Source organism: Scyliorhinus canicula, chromosome 2, assembly GCF_902713615.1.
Source record: "Scyliorhinus canicula chromosome 2, sScyCan1.1, whole genome shotgun sequence".
In the NCBI taxonomy this organism is placed as follows: domain Eukaryota; kingdom Metazoa; phylum Chordata; class Chondrichthyes; order Carcharhiniformes; family Scyliorhinidae; genus Scyliorhinus; species Scyliorhinus canicula.
The window spans coordinates 139,142,997-139,157,744 of NC_052147.1; the positions used below are offsets into that span (position 1 = coordinate 139,142,997).

At 46.6% G+C, this 14,748-nt stretch overlaps 1 protein-coding gene across 3 annotated transcripts in view; it reads right to left on the minus strand.

The window, feature by feature from the left end:
• LOC119958607 (fibronectin-like) overlaps window positions 1-14,748 on the minus strand; it is a 136,352-nt gene that overhangs the window by 96,925 nt on the left and 24,679 nt on the right. For all 3 annotated transcript variants that reach the window (XM_038787098.1, XM_038787090.1, XM_038787106.1), the window contains exons 10-12: window positions 11,177-11,329; window positions 9,516-9,644; window positions 6,177-6,320 (exon numbers count right to left, since the gene is read on the minus strand). In XM_038787098.1, the coding sequence (XP_038643026.1) occupies window positions 6,177-6,320; window positions 9,516-9,644; window positions 11,177-11,329 (426 nt within the window). The remainder of the gene's footprint in view (window positions 1-6,176; window positions 6,321-9,515; window positions 9,645-11,176; window positions 11,330-14,748) is intronic.

Here is a 14,748-nt window from a genome sequence, read left to right on the forward strand (position 1 = left end):
CTCTTTGAAAGGGTCGGCACAAACACGATGGGCCGAGCGGCCTCCATCTGTGGTGTAAGGTTTTGTGAGTTTTACCATTCCCGGTACACCTCCACCATGGCCAAATATCTAACGTCAGTCGATTCACTAAATCTAGGAACAGGAGGAAGCATTTCAGGTCTTTGAGTCACTTTGAGTTCCGCTGTTTAATTAGACCATGGCCGATTTAAATCTTAATGATCTTAATTCCATCTATCCCCCCCCCCCCCCCCCCCCCACCCACACACACCAACTTGGATCCTTAACTCTTGATAACCCTATCCAACAGTAATCTATCAATTTGGATTTTGAAATGTTCAATTGACACCCTCTCCTCCACACGCACCCCTCCCCCCTCAACCTCAAACTATTTTTGTGGAGGAGTGGGTGTGGGAAGAGAGTTCCAGATTCCCGTTATCCTTTCTGTGGAGACATGCTTCCTGACATCGGCCCTCAGCAGCCTAGCTGGAATTCTAAGTTTTGCTCTCTTCCTCTGGGCTCCCCATTCTCATCAGGGGAAACAATTGCTCTCTATCGACCCCATCAAATCATCTTAAACACTATTTGGCAACCAATTAGGGATGAATATTTTGGTGAGATGATTATGACTCTGCAACCCTTGTTTGCAGAAGGCCCTGGGGTGATCGAAAGGAGGTGGTTAGTGTCAGGGTAATTAGAATCCTGGCCCCTTTTCCCACCGCACTGGCTACAGCAAACCGCTGAGTTTACCGCTGAGTGGGTCCCACTTCACCCTGGCAGGAGAGTCGGTAAGCAAGTAAAGGTATGTAGGATAGTCAGGCTGGGGGGAAGGGGAGCTGAGCAACTCACTTGAGCGTGGTCCATGTTGGGATGGGGGGTGGGGGGTGTGTGGGCATTGTCAGGACGAAGGTAGGGGGTGGGTTGAAGATTGCTATGGGTTCAGGACTGCTTTGACACTCCAGCTGATTTACTTACGAGTTAAGGTGGCTTCAAAACTAAGTCCAGGGTACATATATGGCAAACATACAATACCAGGGAGGCAGTGGTATTTTCACTGGACTTGTAATCCAGAGACCCAGCATAATGCTCTGGCTTCAAATCCCACCACAGTGTATGGTGAAATTTGAATTCTATAAAAATTTATCTGATGGTGACCATCTATTGTCGTAAAAGCCAATCTGGTTCAAGGGAGGGAAATTTGCTGTCCTTACTGCAGGCAAAATCACTTAGCCAGGTGCAAGGGTAATTAGGGATGGGCAATAAATGCAGAGCATTAACAAAAGACAGTTTAAATCTGTATATTTCCAGCTAATCACAGAGCAATCAGGCAGGGTAAATCTGGCAATCAGACGTTTACGTACCAGGGATGTGCTTCCATCGGGATTACCAATGGGTCCAGCCCATCTGGGTTTCCGACTGTCCAGGGACCAGAATGTGGAAATGTCGGCGTTGGACTGGGGTGAGCACAATAAGAAGTCTTACAACACCAGGTTAAAGTCCACAGGTTTGTTTCGAATCACATGCTTTCGGAGCGCAGCTCCTTCCTCAGGTGAATGAAGAGGTGGGTTCCAGAAACACATATATAGACAAAGTCAATGATGCAAGACTTGCATTCAAAGTATTGTCTTGCATCATTGATTTTGTCTATATATGTGTTTCTGGAACCCACCTCTTCATTCACCTGAGGAAGGAGCTGCGCTCCGAAAGCATGTGATTCGAAACAAACCTGTTGGGACTTTAATCATGTGTTGTAAGACTCCTTACAGAGACCAGAAGATCTGGAGACTTCAGAACAAATGGGGATAAAGAGGGTGTAATCAGGAAGCATTTCCTCACAGGAAACACAGTGGAAATCTAGAACTCTATCCTTCTAGAGGCTGTCACGGTCAGAAATGACCAGCACGGTAGCACAGAGGGCAGCACAGTAGCACAATGGTTAGCACAGTTGCTTCACAACTCCAGGGTCCCAGGTTTGATTCCCGGCTTGGGTCACTGTCTGCGCGGAGTCTGCGCGTTCTCCCCGTGTCTGCATGGGCTTTCTCCGGGTGCTCCGGTTTCCTCCCACAGTCCAAAGATGTGCAGGTTAGGTGGATTGGTCATGGTAAATTGCCCTTAGTATCCAAAAAGGTTAGTTGGGGTTACGAGGATAGGGTGGAGTTGTGGGATTGGGTACGGTGCTCTTTCCAAGGGCCGGTGCAGAATCAATGGGCCAAATGGCCTCCTTCTGCACTGTAAATTCTATGATTCTATGGTTATGGACTGAACGTTGGAACAGACCCAAGGAGCTGAATAACCTCTTCCTAGCTTCCCAGAAGAGGGGTGGGATTCTCCCTTTTGGGGTCTAAGTCCCCACGCCCGCTGGAAAACGGGCAAGAATCACTCTGGACTTTATTCCTCGAAGGTCCGGGGTGATTCCCCATTTTCCAGGGGGCGTGCATCCTGCAGCTCTGGCTGCCGGCAGGGCCCTGCTGTCCACACCGCGCAGCCCGGCATGCGCACGGCAGCCGCAAGCGGTTGCGCGTATGCGCGTGGCGGCCTACTTCGGCGCGGGCGCCGCTGACATGGCGGTGCCACAGTGGGCCCACGCAGAGTAAGGTAGGTCCCTCCCAGATCACGATGGCCCGTCGATTGGTGGCCCCCGATCCCGGGCCTGGCCGCCGCCCTGAGGCCCCCCCCCCCCCGGAGTCAGATTCCCCCTGCCTCCCACCAGGACCACCACCGCGGCCGCAGGTCCGAGCTCCTGCCGGGCGGTACCGGATGTAAACCACACTGGCGGGAGTTTGGTCAGTCGACCGCGGAGAATCGCCAAGGGGGCCTGTTCCAACAGCCCCCGACCGACGCTGCGTCGACCGCGTGTGTGCGACTGGCGGGTCCGCGGAGAATCGCAGAAGCGCGTCACGCCGGATTTCCGGCGTGAACGGCTCTTTTCCGCCCCCGTGCCGGGCGCGATTCAGGCGCGGAGGATCGGAGAACCCTGCCCGAGATGTTTGGAGAAATGTGAAAATTCTGGTGAAATTTGTAAACCCAAAAATAATTCTAAATAAATGTGGAAAATGGTTAGAAAGCAAAAGGGAAAATGGGAACTAGGGAAGGGAGAAAAAAACAGAATGAAAGTACTGATTCTCTAAACGTGATTGCCAAAGGATTTTTCTAAGATATTTATGAATATATTGAAACCAGATTTATTGTAAGATTGGATGGTTTCTGGCCCTCGGGACTTGGTGAAGTGAATTGAGAAATGGCTGGCCCTAGGGGACAGATAATGTCAGTACGTTAAGAAGTTACATGTACTCAAACTACCCTTTGCAATGGAAATCTAAAAGGATTTTTATATACCACAGAGAGAGGAAATAATAGTGTGATTATTAGGCCAGAAAAGGCAGTAATATTAGAATACCAGAGCAGGAGGAAGCCATTCCGCTCCTCAAAGCGGTTCCACCACTCAATCGGAACATGTCTGTATTGTAAGTCCACCAATCAGCTCTGATTCCATGGGCAGGATTTACCGGCTGTTCACACCGGTACACGGGTTTCCCGGCAACAAGGAAATTCCGCTGACAGCGGCAGGGTAGGTAGGTAGATCCTGTTGACAGGCTGCCTCCTCTGCTGAATAACATGCAGTGGGATGGCCAGTAAATTCTGCTCAATATCTCCTTAATGCCCTGATCTACCAAACATCTGTCCAAGCTAGCCTCCTAATTTGGAACCACAAGATTAGTGTATAGATTAGTTTTGATGCAGTATAACCATTTCAAAGTGATTCTTTGAGGATGTTTTTTCCTGCCTGGTGTGTCTGGAACCAAGAGAGACAGTCTCAGGATACCCCAGGGTAGGCCATTGAGGACTGAGATGAGACAAAAAATTATTCATTCAAAGGGTGGTGAACCTGTAGATTCTCCACCACAGAAGGTTGTGGAGGCCAAGTCACTGAATGTATTCAAGAAAGAGATCGAGCATTTGTTGTAGGTTTCAATGGCATCAAGGGGTTAGGGGAGAAAGAGAGAATGTGGCAATATGATCAGCCATGGTCATATTGAATGACGGATCAGGCTCGAAGAGTTGAATGGCCTTCTTCCAGTGCTTCTCAGGAATGTAATAAGTTTTTAAAAATAAATTTAGAGTACCCAATTTTTTCAAATTAAGGGGCAATTTAGTGTGGCCAATCCACCTGCACTGCCCATTTTTGGGTTGTGGGGGCGAAGCCCACGCAAACACGGGGAGAATGTGCAAACTCCACACGGACAGTGACCCAGAGCCAGGATTAACCTGGGGCCTCGGCGCCATGAGGCAGCAGTGCAACCACTGCGCCACCGTGCTGCCTTGAGTGTAGTTTATTCAAAGAGGGAATTTTAAGGAAGGAGAAGGGACAGAGAGCTGGCAGAGTGGAGATACTTAGGGGGAGAATTCCAGAGTTTAGGGTTTCGGTAGCGTTAATGTGTTCAGAAATAGCGGCTTTGTGCTATGAAAGCTGGAACACATTTGCTTGAAAAGTGCTGTCCCTGGCAGGTCAGGTAAATCAACATGGTCGCTGAACGGTTGTAAATTGGGAGAGAGTAGTGTGCAGCGGGACCTCGGTGTCCTTGTGCACCAGTCGCTGAAGGTAAGCATGCAGGATAACCATTTCAAAGTGCTTCTTTGAGAATGGTAAAGAGAGTCAATGGGATGTTGGCCTTCATTGTGAGAGGTTCCAAGTATAGAAGCAGGGATGTGTAGCTGCAATTATACAGGGCCTTGTTGAGGAGTTTCGGTCTCCTTCTCTGAGGAAGGATGTTCTTGCTCTCGAGGGAGTGCAGCAAAGGTTTACCAGATTGATTCCAGGGCTGGCAGGTCTGACGTATGAGGAGAGATTGACTAGGTTGGGATTGTTCTCGCTGGAGTTCAGAAGAATGAAGGGGGATCTCATAGATGTTTACAAAATTCTAACGGGACTAGACAGGGTAGATGCAGGGAAGATGTTACCAATGATGGGTGTGTCCAGAACATGTGTCACAGTCTGAGAATTCAGGGTAAACCATTTCGGACAGAGTTGAGGAGACATTTCTTCACCCAAAGAATGGTGAGCCTGTGGAATTTATTACCACAGGAAGTAGTTGATGTTAAAATATTGAATATATTCATGGGATGGCTAGATGTAGCACTTGGGGGTGAATGGGATCAAAGGCTATGGGGAGAAAGCAGGATTAGGCCATTGAGTTGGATGATCAGCCATGATCGTGATAAATGGCGGAGCAGGCTCAAAGGGCCAAAAGGCCTCCTCCTGCTCCTATCTTCTATGTATTTATATATCAATGACTACACTTGCATGCTTCATTGAGAAGGCCTCAAGCCTGGTTGCTTGACATTTGTTTTTTGTGCAGTGTTGGCTGGAGACCCACCTCCCTGCATCACGAACACCAGTCCCACCCCATTCCCCTGCCTCAGATTGCAAATGCATTATGATTTTGAATCGTACATGGAGACGATTTGTGCAACAAGGCTGAATCGCCCACCACTGCTGCCAAGGTCGATGCATCGGGTCGTTGGGAGGGTATGGGAAAAGGCTAAAATCGTCCAATGACACAAAAGGGGCTGGTTTAGCACAGGGCTAAATCGTGGCTTTTAAAGCAGACCAAGGCAAGCCAGCAGCACGGTTCAATTCCCGTACCAGCCTCCCCAAACAGATGCCGGAATGTGGCGACTAGGGGCTTTCACAGTAACTTCAATAGAAGCCTACTTGTGACAATAAGCCATTTTCATTTCATTTATTTTCAATTAACACAACTTAACGCCCACAAACCCGTTCCTTGTCCCAGTTTGACCTTAACGTACGAGCTGTGGGTCAGTCCACAGCTCTCTTGTCTCCGAGTTAGGAGGTTCTGGGTTCCAAGTTCTACTGCTGAGACTTGTGCACAAATCCTGGACAATCTGTACACAGGAAGATCCCACAAACCAATAATAACCAGATAATCTATTAATAATGATGTTGGTTGAGGGCCTCAGTTTAACACCCTTCCTGAAGGTGGCAACACTGACAATACCTCTTCTCCTCAGCACTGAACAAGGGCACCAGCCTAGGTTTTGGGTTCAAGTGACTGGAGTGGGGCTTGAACCCAGTGCCTTCAAACTCACGAAGCAAGAGTGTTTCCCACTGAACCACTGCGAAGAGACTTGTAAAGGCTCGCCGGAGGTGGGTATCCTACCTGGAACTGCTTGCTGGGGAAGACACGACCATTCTCCAACTCCCCGCCCGAAGCATTGACACATGTACTGGATTCCGTTAATCTGCTTTGGGAACATGTCACCAATCTGGTAAAATTGCAGCGTGTCGGTGTCCTGGCACTGGTCTAGGGAAAGAGAGAGAGCCATTACATAGATGTTGTAGCAGAGAAACAAGCTACTGAATAATAATAATAATCTTTATTCATGCCATGCATAGGCTTTATTGAATTAATGCATCATTTCAGTTACTGTGAAAGTCCCCTAGTCGCCACATTCCGGCGTCTGTTCGGGTACACTGAGGGAGAATTCAGAATGTCCAATTCACCTAACAAGCACATCTTTCAGGACTTGTGGAAGGAAACCGGAGCACCCGGAGGAAACCCACACAGACACAGGGAGAACGTGCAGACTCTGCACAGTCCGTGACACAAGCCGGAAATCGAACCTGGGACCCTGGGGCTGTGAAGCAATAGTTTGCAAACGCTAGCCTGTGCCAGTGTATATACACCGCATTGATCACCTCCGACTCTACCTCAACGCTATCACCAAACTTCTCGATGTCTTTCCCCTTCACAGGATCATAAAATCATAGAATCCCCAAAGTGCAGAAAGAGGCCATTCAGTCCATGGAGTCTGCACCAACCCTCTGAAAGAGCACCCAACCCCCAGGCCCACACCCCCGCAAACCCACCCAACCTTTTGGACACTAAGGGATAATTTAGCATGGCCAATCCATCTAACTGGCATCTCTTTAGACTGTGGAAGGAAATCGGAGCACTCAGAGGAAATGCACACAGACACGGGGAGAATGTGCAAATTCCACACAGTCACCCAAAGCCGGACTCGAACCCGGGTCCCTGGCACAGTGAGGCAGCAGTGCTAACCACTGTTCCACCACACCACCCTTCATTTACTTATCTAGCTTTCCTTCATGCAACCAAAATTGGGAGGTTCCCAGAATCTTGAGTTCGGAAAAACTAGAGTTTGGATTTTTCCTCACTGCCCCCCACCCCAGTCGCATTTTATGTAAAATGGAAGTGGTGAAATCATATCCATTAAAAGTTTTTCCAGCCGACTGGAATACCAGACGCTTGCTGCAGGTGAGGAGGTATAAAGGGGATTCAGAGCAGGAATAAAACTTCAAAGAGGGGGTTGAGTAGTATACCAGCGACTTGGTGTTTGCTTTCTTTCCACTGAGGACTCACCAAACGAATGGGGGAAGGGTATAATTAACCCTTCCAGGCAGCTGTTGAGGTGTCAAGCTTTTATAAGGGTCAGAGGGTACGGGTAACCAGAAGACACATGTTTAAGATAATTGATGAGGGGCCAAGGCGGTGAGATGTGTTTACACTACAGTTTTAATGATCTGGAATGCACTGCCTGAGAGAATGGCGCACTCATCCTGAACGTGCACCTTTCTCTCGTTTCTCATTGATCTTGAGCTCACCTTTGTCTGTGAGGCCTGCCCCCCGCCCCCGATCCAAAACTGCCAACCACCCAACTTTTAGCTTCCTGGCTCTAACGGTACTGATATTCTTACTGCTTCTGGCACCTCAGAAATTGTCCCCATCCCTCCTTCCCCCACACCTCTTTCAAACTACCACCCCATTTCCTGCCTCCCAAATTCTCGACGGCACAGTGGTGCATGGTTAGCACTCCAGCCTTGGGTGACTGTGTGGGGTTTTCACATTCTCTCCGTGTCCGCGTGATTATTCTCCGGGTGCTCCGATTTCCTCCCATTGTCCAAGGATGTGCAGGTTAGGCTGATTGGCCATGCTAAGTTGCCCCTCCGTGTCCATGGATGTGCAGGTTAGGTTGATTGGCCATGCTAAATTGCCCCTTCGTGTCCATGGATGTGCAGGTTAGGTTGATTGGCCATGCTAAGTTGCCCCTTCATGTACATGGATGTGCAGGTTAGGTTGATTGGCCATGCTAAGTTGCCCCTTCGTGTCCATGGATGTGCAGGTTAGGTGGGGTTATGGGTTTACAGGATAAGCCGGGAGTCTGGTTAGGCCTCTGAAATGGCCTCATTCTGCACTGTCGGGTTTCTATGAACCCACGCCCATTTCATGTTGATAATTCTCCGGTCAGTCTACTGCTACTGCCCAGAGGCCTCTTATTAAAGTCAGATTTGACTTTCAATTTGAATGTGACAAAGATAAACCTTCTCTCCTCACCCTTCTCAACTTATCTGCAGCTCTTGGCATGGTTCACCACACCATCATGTTGCGACACCTCTCTATTGCCAACCAATGAGATTGTCCTCACCGGCTTTTTCATTCTATCGCGGGTAGCCAAAGAATGCCTGCAATGGCTTCAGTTCTGTCTCCCTCACCGTCACTTCTGGGGGCTCCGAAGGATTGATTCAAAATCGTCTCCCATGCTGCCCCTCAGTGACTTGATCTGAAAACGCAGTGTCCGGAATTGCCCAGCCCGTTACATCGATGTGAACGGAGATTTCACTGGCTTGTCGGCCGAAATTCTGCAAAATCTGGCCAGTGAGGGCAGCACGGTGGCGCAATGGGTAGCACTGCTGCCTCACGGCGCTGAGGTCCCAGGTTCAATCCCAGCTCTGGGTCACTGTCCGTGTGGAGTTTGCACATTCTCCCCGTGTTTGTGTGGGTTTTGCCCCCACAACCCAAAGATTTGCAGGGCAGGTGGATTGGCCGTGCTAAATAGCCCCTTAATTGGTAAAATGAATTGGGAACTCTAAATTTTTATTAGAGAAAAAAAACCTAGCCAGTGCCTTGCCCCTCATGTATGTCGACCTAAAGCTAGTCAAACTCCTTCTACATCAGCAGAGCCTCCAGGCGGAGGCCAGGATTTATGGTTGCATCCGCCCCATGTCCGGAGATTCCTGCCCAAAACCAATGAACCTTTAAATGATCAGGGGGCAGCACGGTGGTGCAGTGGTTAGCATTGCTGCCTCACGGTGCCGAGGTCCCAGGTTCGATCCCGGCTCTGGGTCACTGTCCGTGTGGAGTTTGAGTATTCTCCCCGTGTTTGCGTAGGTTTCACCCCCACAACCTAAAGATGTGCACGCTAGGTGGATCGGCCATGCTAAATTTCCACTTAATTGGAAAAAATTAATTGGGTACTCTAAATTTATAAGAAACAAAATGATCGGTCAAATTTTCCTTCCCGCCCATGACAATTCCCACAGTGGCAGGACAGGGAACTTTACCCCTGGGTTCCAAACCAAGTCACTAAGGGGCAGAATGCCAGAGTCTGGCCCCAGCTCCAGACCCACCCAGCGTAACTGTGGTAACTGCGTTAACTCTCTCTTCAATAAAACACATTTTTGAAGTGCACATACTTACCAATGGCATCGCACTTCCATCGACCTCGGCCTTGCCCGAAGCAGGTGCAGTTCATCTCGTGACCCTCGGCATGTCGTTTTTTAAAGCTTTGGAGCACTTCATATGTTACCCCATTCACCACGCACTGATCTGTGGACAAAGGGGACAGGCTGGTTCCTAGGGAGTTACATTAAATCTACAACTCAGAAACAAGGCCATTGGCCCAAAAATGTCTCCATCTAACCCGATCACTATATTCTTTGATTCCATTGACCCTCATGTACCTATCCGGCTTCTCCTTAAAAGCACTCGAATGCACATTCTCCCCGTGTCTGCATGGGTTTCACCCCCACAACCCAAAAACGTGCAGAGTAGGTGGATTGGCCACTCTAAATTGCCCCTTAATAGAAAAAATAATTGGGTAATCTAAATTTAAAAAAAGAAAAAAAAAAAAGCACTCGAATGATTCAACTCACTAGCTCCGTGATAATGAGTTCCACATTCAAACCACTCTTTGGGGACAGAACGTTTACCTGCATTCTCCGTGGGATTTATCACCAACTGTTCACAATTTGCAGGTTCTTGTTTTAAGCTTCCCACACATGGAAATATCTCTTCTATCTCTATCTCTTCTTAATCTTAAAAGGGTTCCCTCAGGTCTCCCATTATCAGCCCTCTCCTTTCCAAAGGAGAACAGTTCTCCCTGCTCAATTTTTTCTGAGTTAGAACCTTGCTGTTGTTCTTGTTTACAGTCCTCCATGTCTGGTCCAACCGGCCTTCAACACACATTTGACCTAATTTCTGCACAGGTTTTACGTGACTTCTCTGCTTTTGAATTCTGTTGATCTAGATAATAAAGTTTGATTTGCCTTTTATTTTTATAGTCTTATTAACTTTTAGTAATTTGGGGAGTTGTTCCCCTTCCCTCCTCCACCTGATTTAGACTTTTTTTATTCAAACATTATTTGGTCTTCTCGTTTCCTTCTAAAATGTAGCACCTCATGCTAATTGGACAAGGACACACCCATTTTGCATTGCGTATTAATTATATTCTGTCGCACTTTCCTCAGTATTAATACCTCTTGGATTATCTGCATATTTTATTTTCGCGCAGTCAATAACATAACCCTTCAAGAAATAACATAGTGCTTGCTGTAGCATGTCTGGATGGTTACTCATCTGTGAACAGCCACATAGATTTAATGGTAATCGGGGCCGTCTCTGAAAAAAGGCACATTATTTTAATATATATATATATATTATTAATTTCTTCTGGTTGTCCTGGCGAGTCATTCCAGTCCCGAGCAGCTGACAGGGAAAGAAAGGGAGGCAGAGAGAGAGAGAGAGAGAGAGAATGGGAAACAGATTCAGAGGCCAACAGATACAGAGATGGAGTGACAAAAAGGGAGAGAAACAGAGTGCGAGAGAGAGACCAAGAAGTACAGAATTGGAGAGATAGGAGAGAATTGGAGAGAGAAACAGACTCAGAGACCAAGAGGTACAGAGCTGGAGAGACAAAGAGTGCGAGACAGAGAGCGAAAGACACAAATCGATATACATGCACAAATGCACAGTCAGACACACAAACTCCCAATGAGATCATTTTCAAAGCCCCATCACTGACTACAATAGTCCACAGACTGCGAACAGTATGTGACAAGAGTGAACGTCCTGTTGATCACCTCGCAGTTGAGAGTGGGCAATGCAAGTCCATTCGCCGCGGCCATTCCCATTACACGTGCACCTCATCATGTGACCACGCTCGTGACGCTTGTCCCATTGGTCACCAATGTGAAACATAACCCCTTCCGAATTGGTGCAAACCTCGTCAGTTTCTAGGGATAGGTGGCAGGGAAAAAGTGGCAAAGTCAAGCCAAGACTAAACATAGGTATTGACAAATATCAAGTGTAAAGATTTTGTTCAACATGTGTCCCTTCACGCTGTTATTAATACAGATTTTGAGAAGTGTACTGATACGGTTTAATACATTACAGCATTTCTTCCAAACAATGTACCTCAAATAATCAAAAACAGCTGAGCATTGCAGCTCAATATAAGGTTCAAAGAGTTTTTTGTCTGTAATATTCTTTTCGCATATTTGCTCGTGTCGCAGATTGAGGGAGTGATCTGACTGAGGTGTTTTGCATGATTGTATGATTTGATAGGGTAGGTAGAAAATTCCCTCTGGTGGGGCAAGTCCAAAATAAGGGCACATAATCTTTACACGGTAGTGTTACTCCGCCCAAGACAAGTGCGTGGTCAATTTCAGCTCCATGTGCCCCGGAGTCACAACACATGTGAACTCACCAATCATTCTAATAAAAGTTCCCAAAGCTTTTAGCCCTTGGCTGCCCAATAATTACAGTCACCAGGTTTGTAAGTTGAAAAACACGATTGCTGTTTATTTATACCAAGAATTATCATGAAATATGCAGTAAACAGAACTGGATAACAACAAACTAATAACTACTACCCCCTTTAACTGTCCAACCCTCTACCCACCCACACAAGATAGACAGACTCACGGGTGGAAAGGCATAAAAGTATTAAAGTAATAAGGATGAGGGCCAAGAGTTTTGCTTCAAATGGTGGTTCTTTAGCACACTTGCTGATTAAAGTCTCCAGTTTGTAGCCGATAATTTGGGACCCATTTGGGACCTTGTTTAGAAAAAGAATGCTGGGGGTGGCACAATGGCACAGTGGATAGCACTGCTGCCTCACAGCGCTGAGGACCCAGGTTCAATCCTGGCTCCGGGTCACTGTCTGTGTGGAGTTTGCACAGTCTCCACGTGCTTGATGAGGGGTAAATCCTCTCAGATTTGGTTGGCTTTATATGCACCATTCTTTGTTTTACAGCTTTTACCTCCTCATCGGTGTTTTTGTAATTACAGTCCTCATCTCCATTTGGTAATATGAACTGAGACAATTTGTACTTTCCAGATTTCAATTGTTCTTTACTTTCGGAATCAGGATGGTTCGTTATCGACTTCATGAACCTTCTAGCTGTTGTTCACAGATACGGTGGTGGACCGTACAGGGTTGTCCTTCCACCTCCCTCTTAATTTTTAAAAGGAATTGATTAGAGATCATTTCTAATCCTTTCTATTTGCTTCCTTTACATCGAAGAGGCACTCTGGACCTTTGAACGGATGTGGGTTAACAAGGCATTCGCTTGGTATCACTTCACAGTCCTTACTGTCCTCATCCAGACTAACTGATGCCATGCTTTCATGTCTATATTCCTTCAAAGCATGGAAAATGTTTGCACCTGAAGTGAATGGCAATGGGTTTACTGCAAGAAGCTGTAATAAATTACTTTTAGAAGAGAGCAAAATCTCTTTCTTCTTCAGATTTGTTGGCTTCTTTACGAATTTTGAAAGAATTACATGCCATTTAGAACAATCACAGAATTCTACAGTGCAGAAGGAGGCTATTCGGCCCATCAAGTCTTTACAACCCTCTGAAAGAGCATCCTACCTAGGCCTAATCTCCCGCCCTATCTCCACCTAACCTACACATCCTTGGACACTAAGGGCAATTTATATTGGCCAATCCACTTAACCTGCACATCTTTGGACTGTGGGACGAAACAGGAGCACCTGCAGGAAACCCACACAGACACGCGGAGGAAGTGCAAACTTCAACAGTCAGCCAAGGCTGGAATTGAATCCACATCCCTGGCACTATGCTAACCACTCCCTCCCCCTTCAAAATTAGTTAGTGACAGGTCTATTCAGTAACAGCTGTTTATCATTACCTCATAATCAGAACCACGATCCAATTCAAAACTCACGTCTGACTCTTCAATACTGTCATTACTATTCAATTCGGACTCCCTGGTCTCTACTAAATTTTCTTTGGCAAGTCATTCTGAGGGATTCTTCCCGTAGAGATAATTTCATCAGATTTAACTGTCATTTGATATGTGATCAACGTCTTTCAATATTTCGTTCTTTGAGTCACTTACTGCCCAAAGGATTTTCTGATACCAACATGCCCAACAATTGGTATCTCATGTGCTAACTATTGTACTTCCCTCGGTCACTCGATAATCATGGATGAAGCTACAACCTTCACTCCTGACAAATCATTACCCCGAAGTAAGTCTACTCCTTCCACTGGGAATTCCTTAACCACTTCGACAAGGACCGGATCTGGTATCAAATTGCACTCTAATTGTACTTTATACAATGGAACTGGGATATAGTCTCCACCGATCCCCTTCACTAATACCTCAGTTTTAATTGAGCTCTCTGGAGGGAAAACCAAATCCCTCTCCAGTACGAGAGTTTGAGTAGCATCTGTGTCCCTTAGGATGGCTATGGGTTTGGCTACATCAGCTGATGTAAATGGGATAACCCTCCCCTTAGACACAAAGTGGTCATATCTCTCATTTACCTCATTCCTCACACTAGCTCCCCACAACAATTGGACTGAGGATTGGCTGACTGACAGAAGCAAAGGGTCGGGATAAATCGGTCCTTCTCTGGCTGGCGAACTGTAACTAGTGAGGTGCTACAGAGGTTAGTCCTCGGCCCTCAACTGTTTACAATCTATATAAATGATCTGCAAGCAGGGAAAGAGTGTTACACAGTAGAATTTGTGGATGATACTGAAATAGGTGAAAAAGCAGGCAGTGAAGAGCAGATAAAGATTTTACAGATGGATTTAGATAGGCTAAGTCGTTGGGCCAAAATTTGGCGGATGGAGTTTAATGTGGATAAGTATAAGGTTATCCATTTTGGCCGAAAAAATAAAAAACAAATTATTTTCTAAATGTAAAACAGAATCAAGATGCCTAGGCAGAGGGATCTGGGTGTCATGGATCTCAGAAAGTCAGGTGCAGATACAGCATGTATTAAAAAGGCAAATGGAATGTTAGTGTCTATTGCAAAAGGACTGGAATATAAAAGTAGAGAAATGTGTTGCAATTGTATAGGGTGTTGGTGAGACCACATCTGGAGCATTGTGTTCAGTTTTGAGGAAGAATGTGGTGGCATTTGAAGCAGTTCAGAGGAGGTTCACCAGATTGATTCCGGGGATTAAAGAGTTGACGTAGGAGGAGAGATTAAACAGTTTGGACTTATACTCGCTGGAGTTTAGGAGGATGAGAGGGGATCTGATAGAGGTATATAAAATACTAAATGGGATTGATAAAGTAAACGCAGACCAAATGTTTCCCCTTGTGGGGAAATCTAGAATGAGAGGTCGCGGACATAGGTTGAGAGGTGGATAATTTACTGCTCACAGATG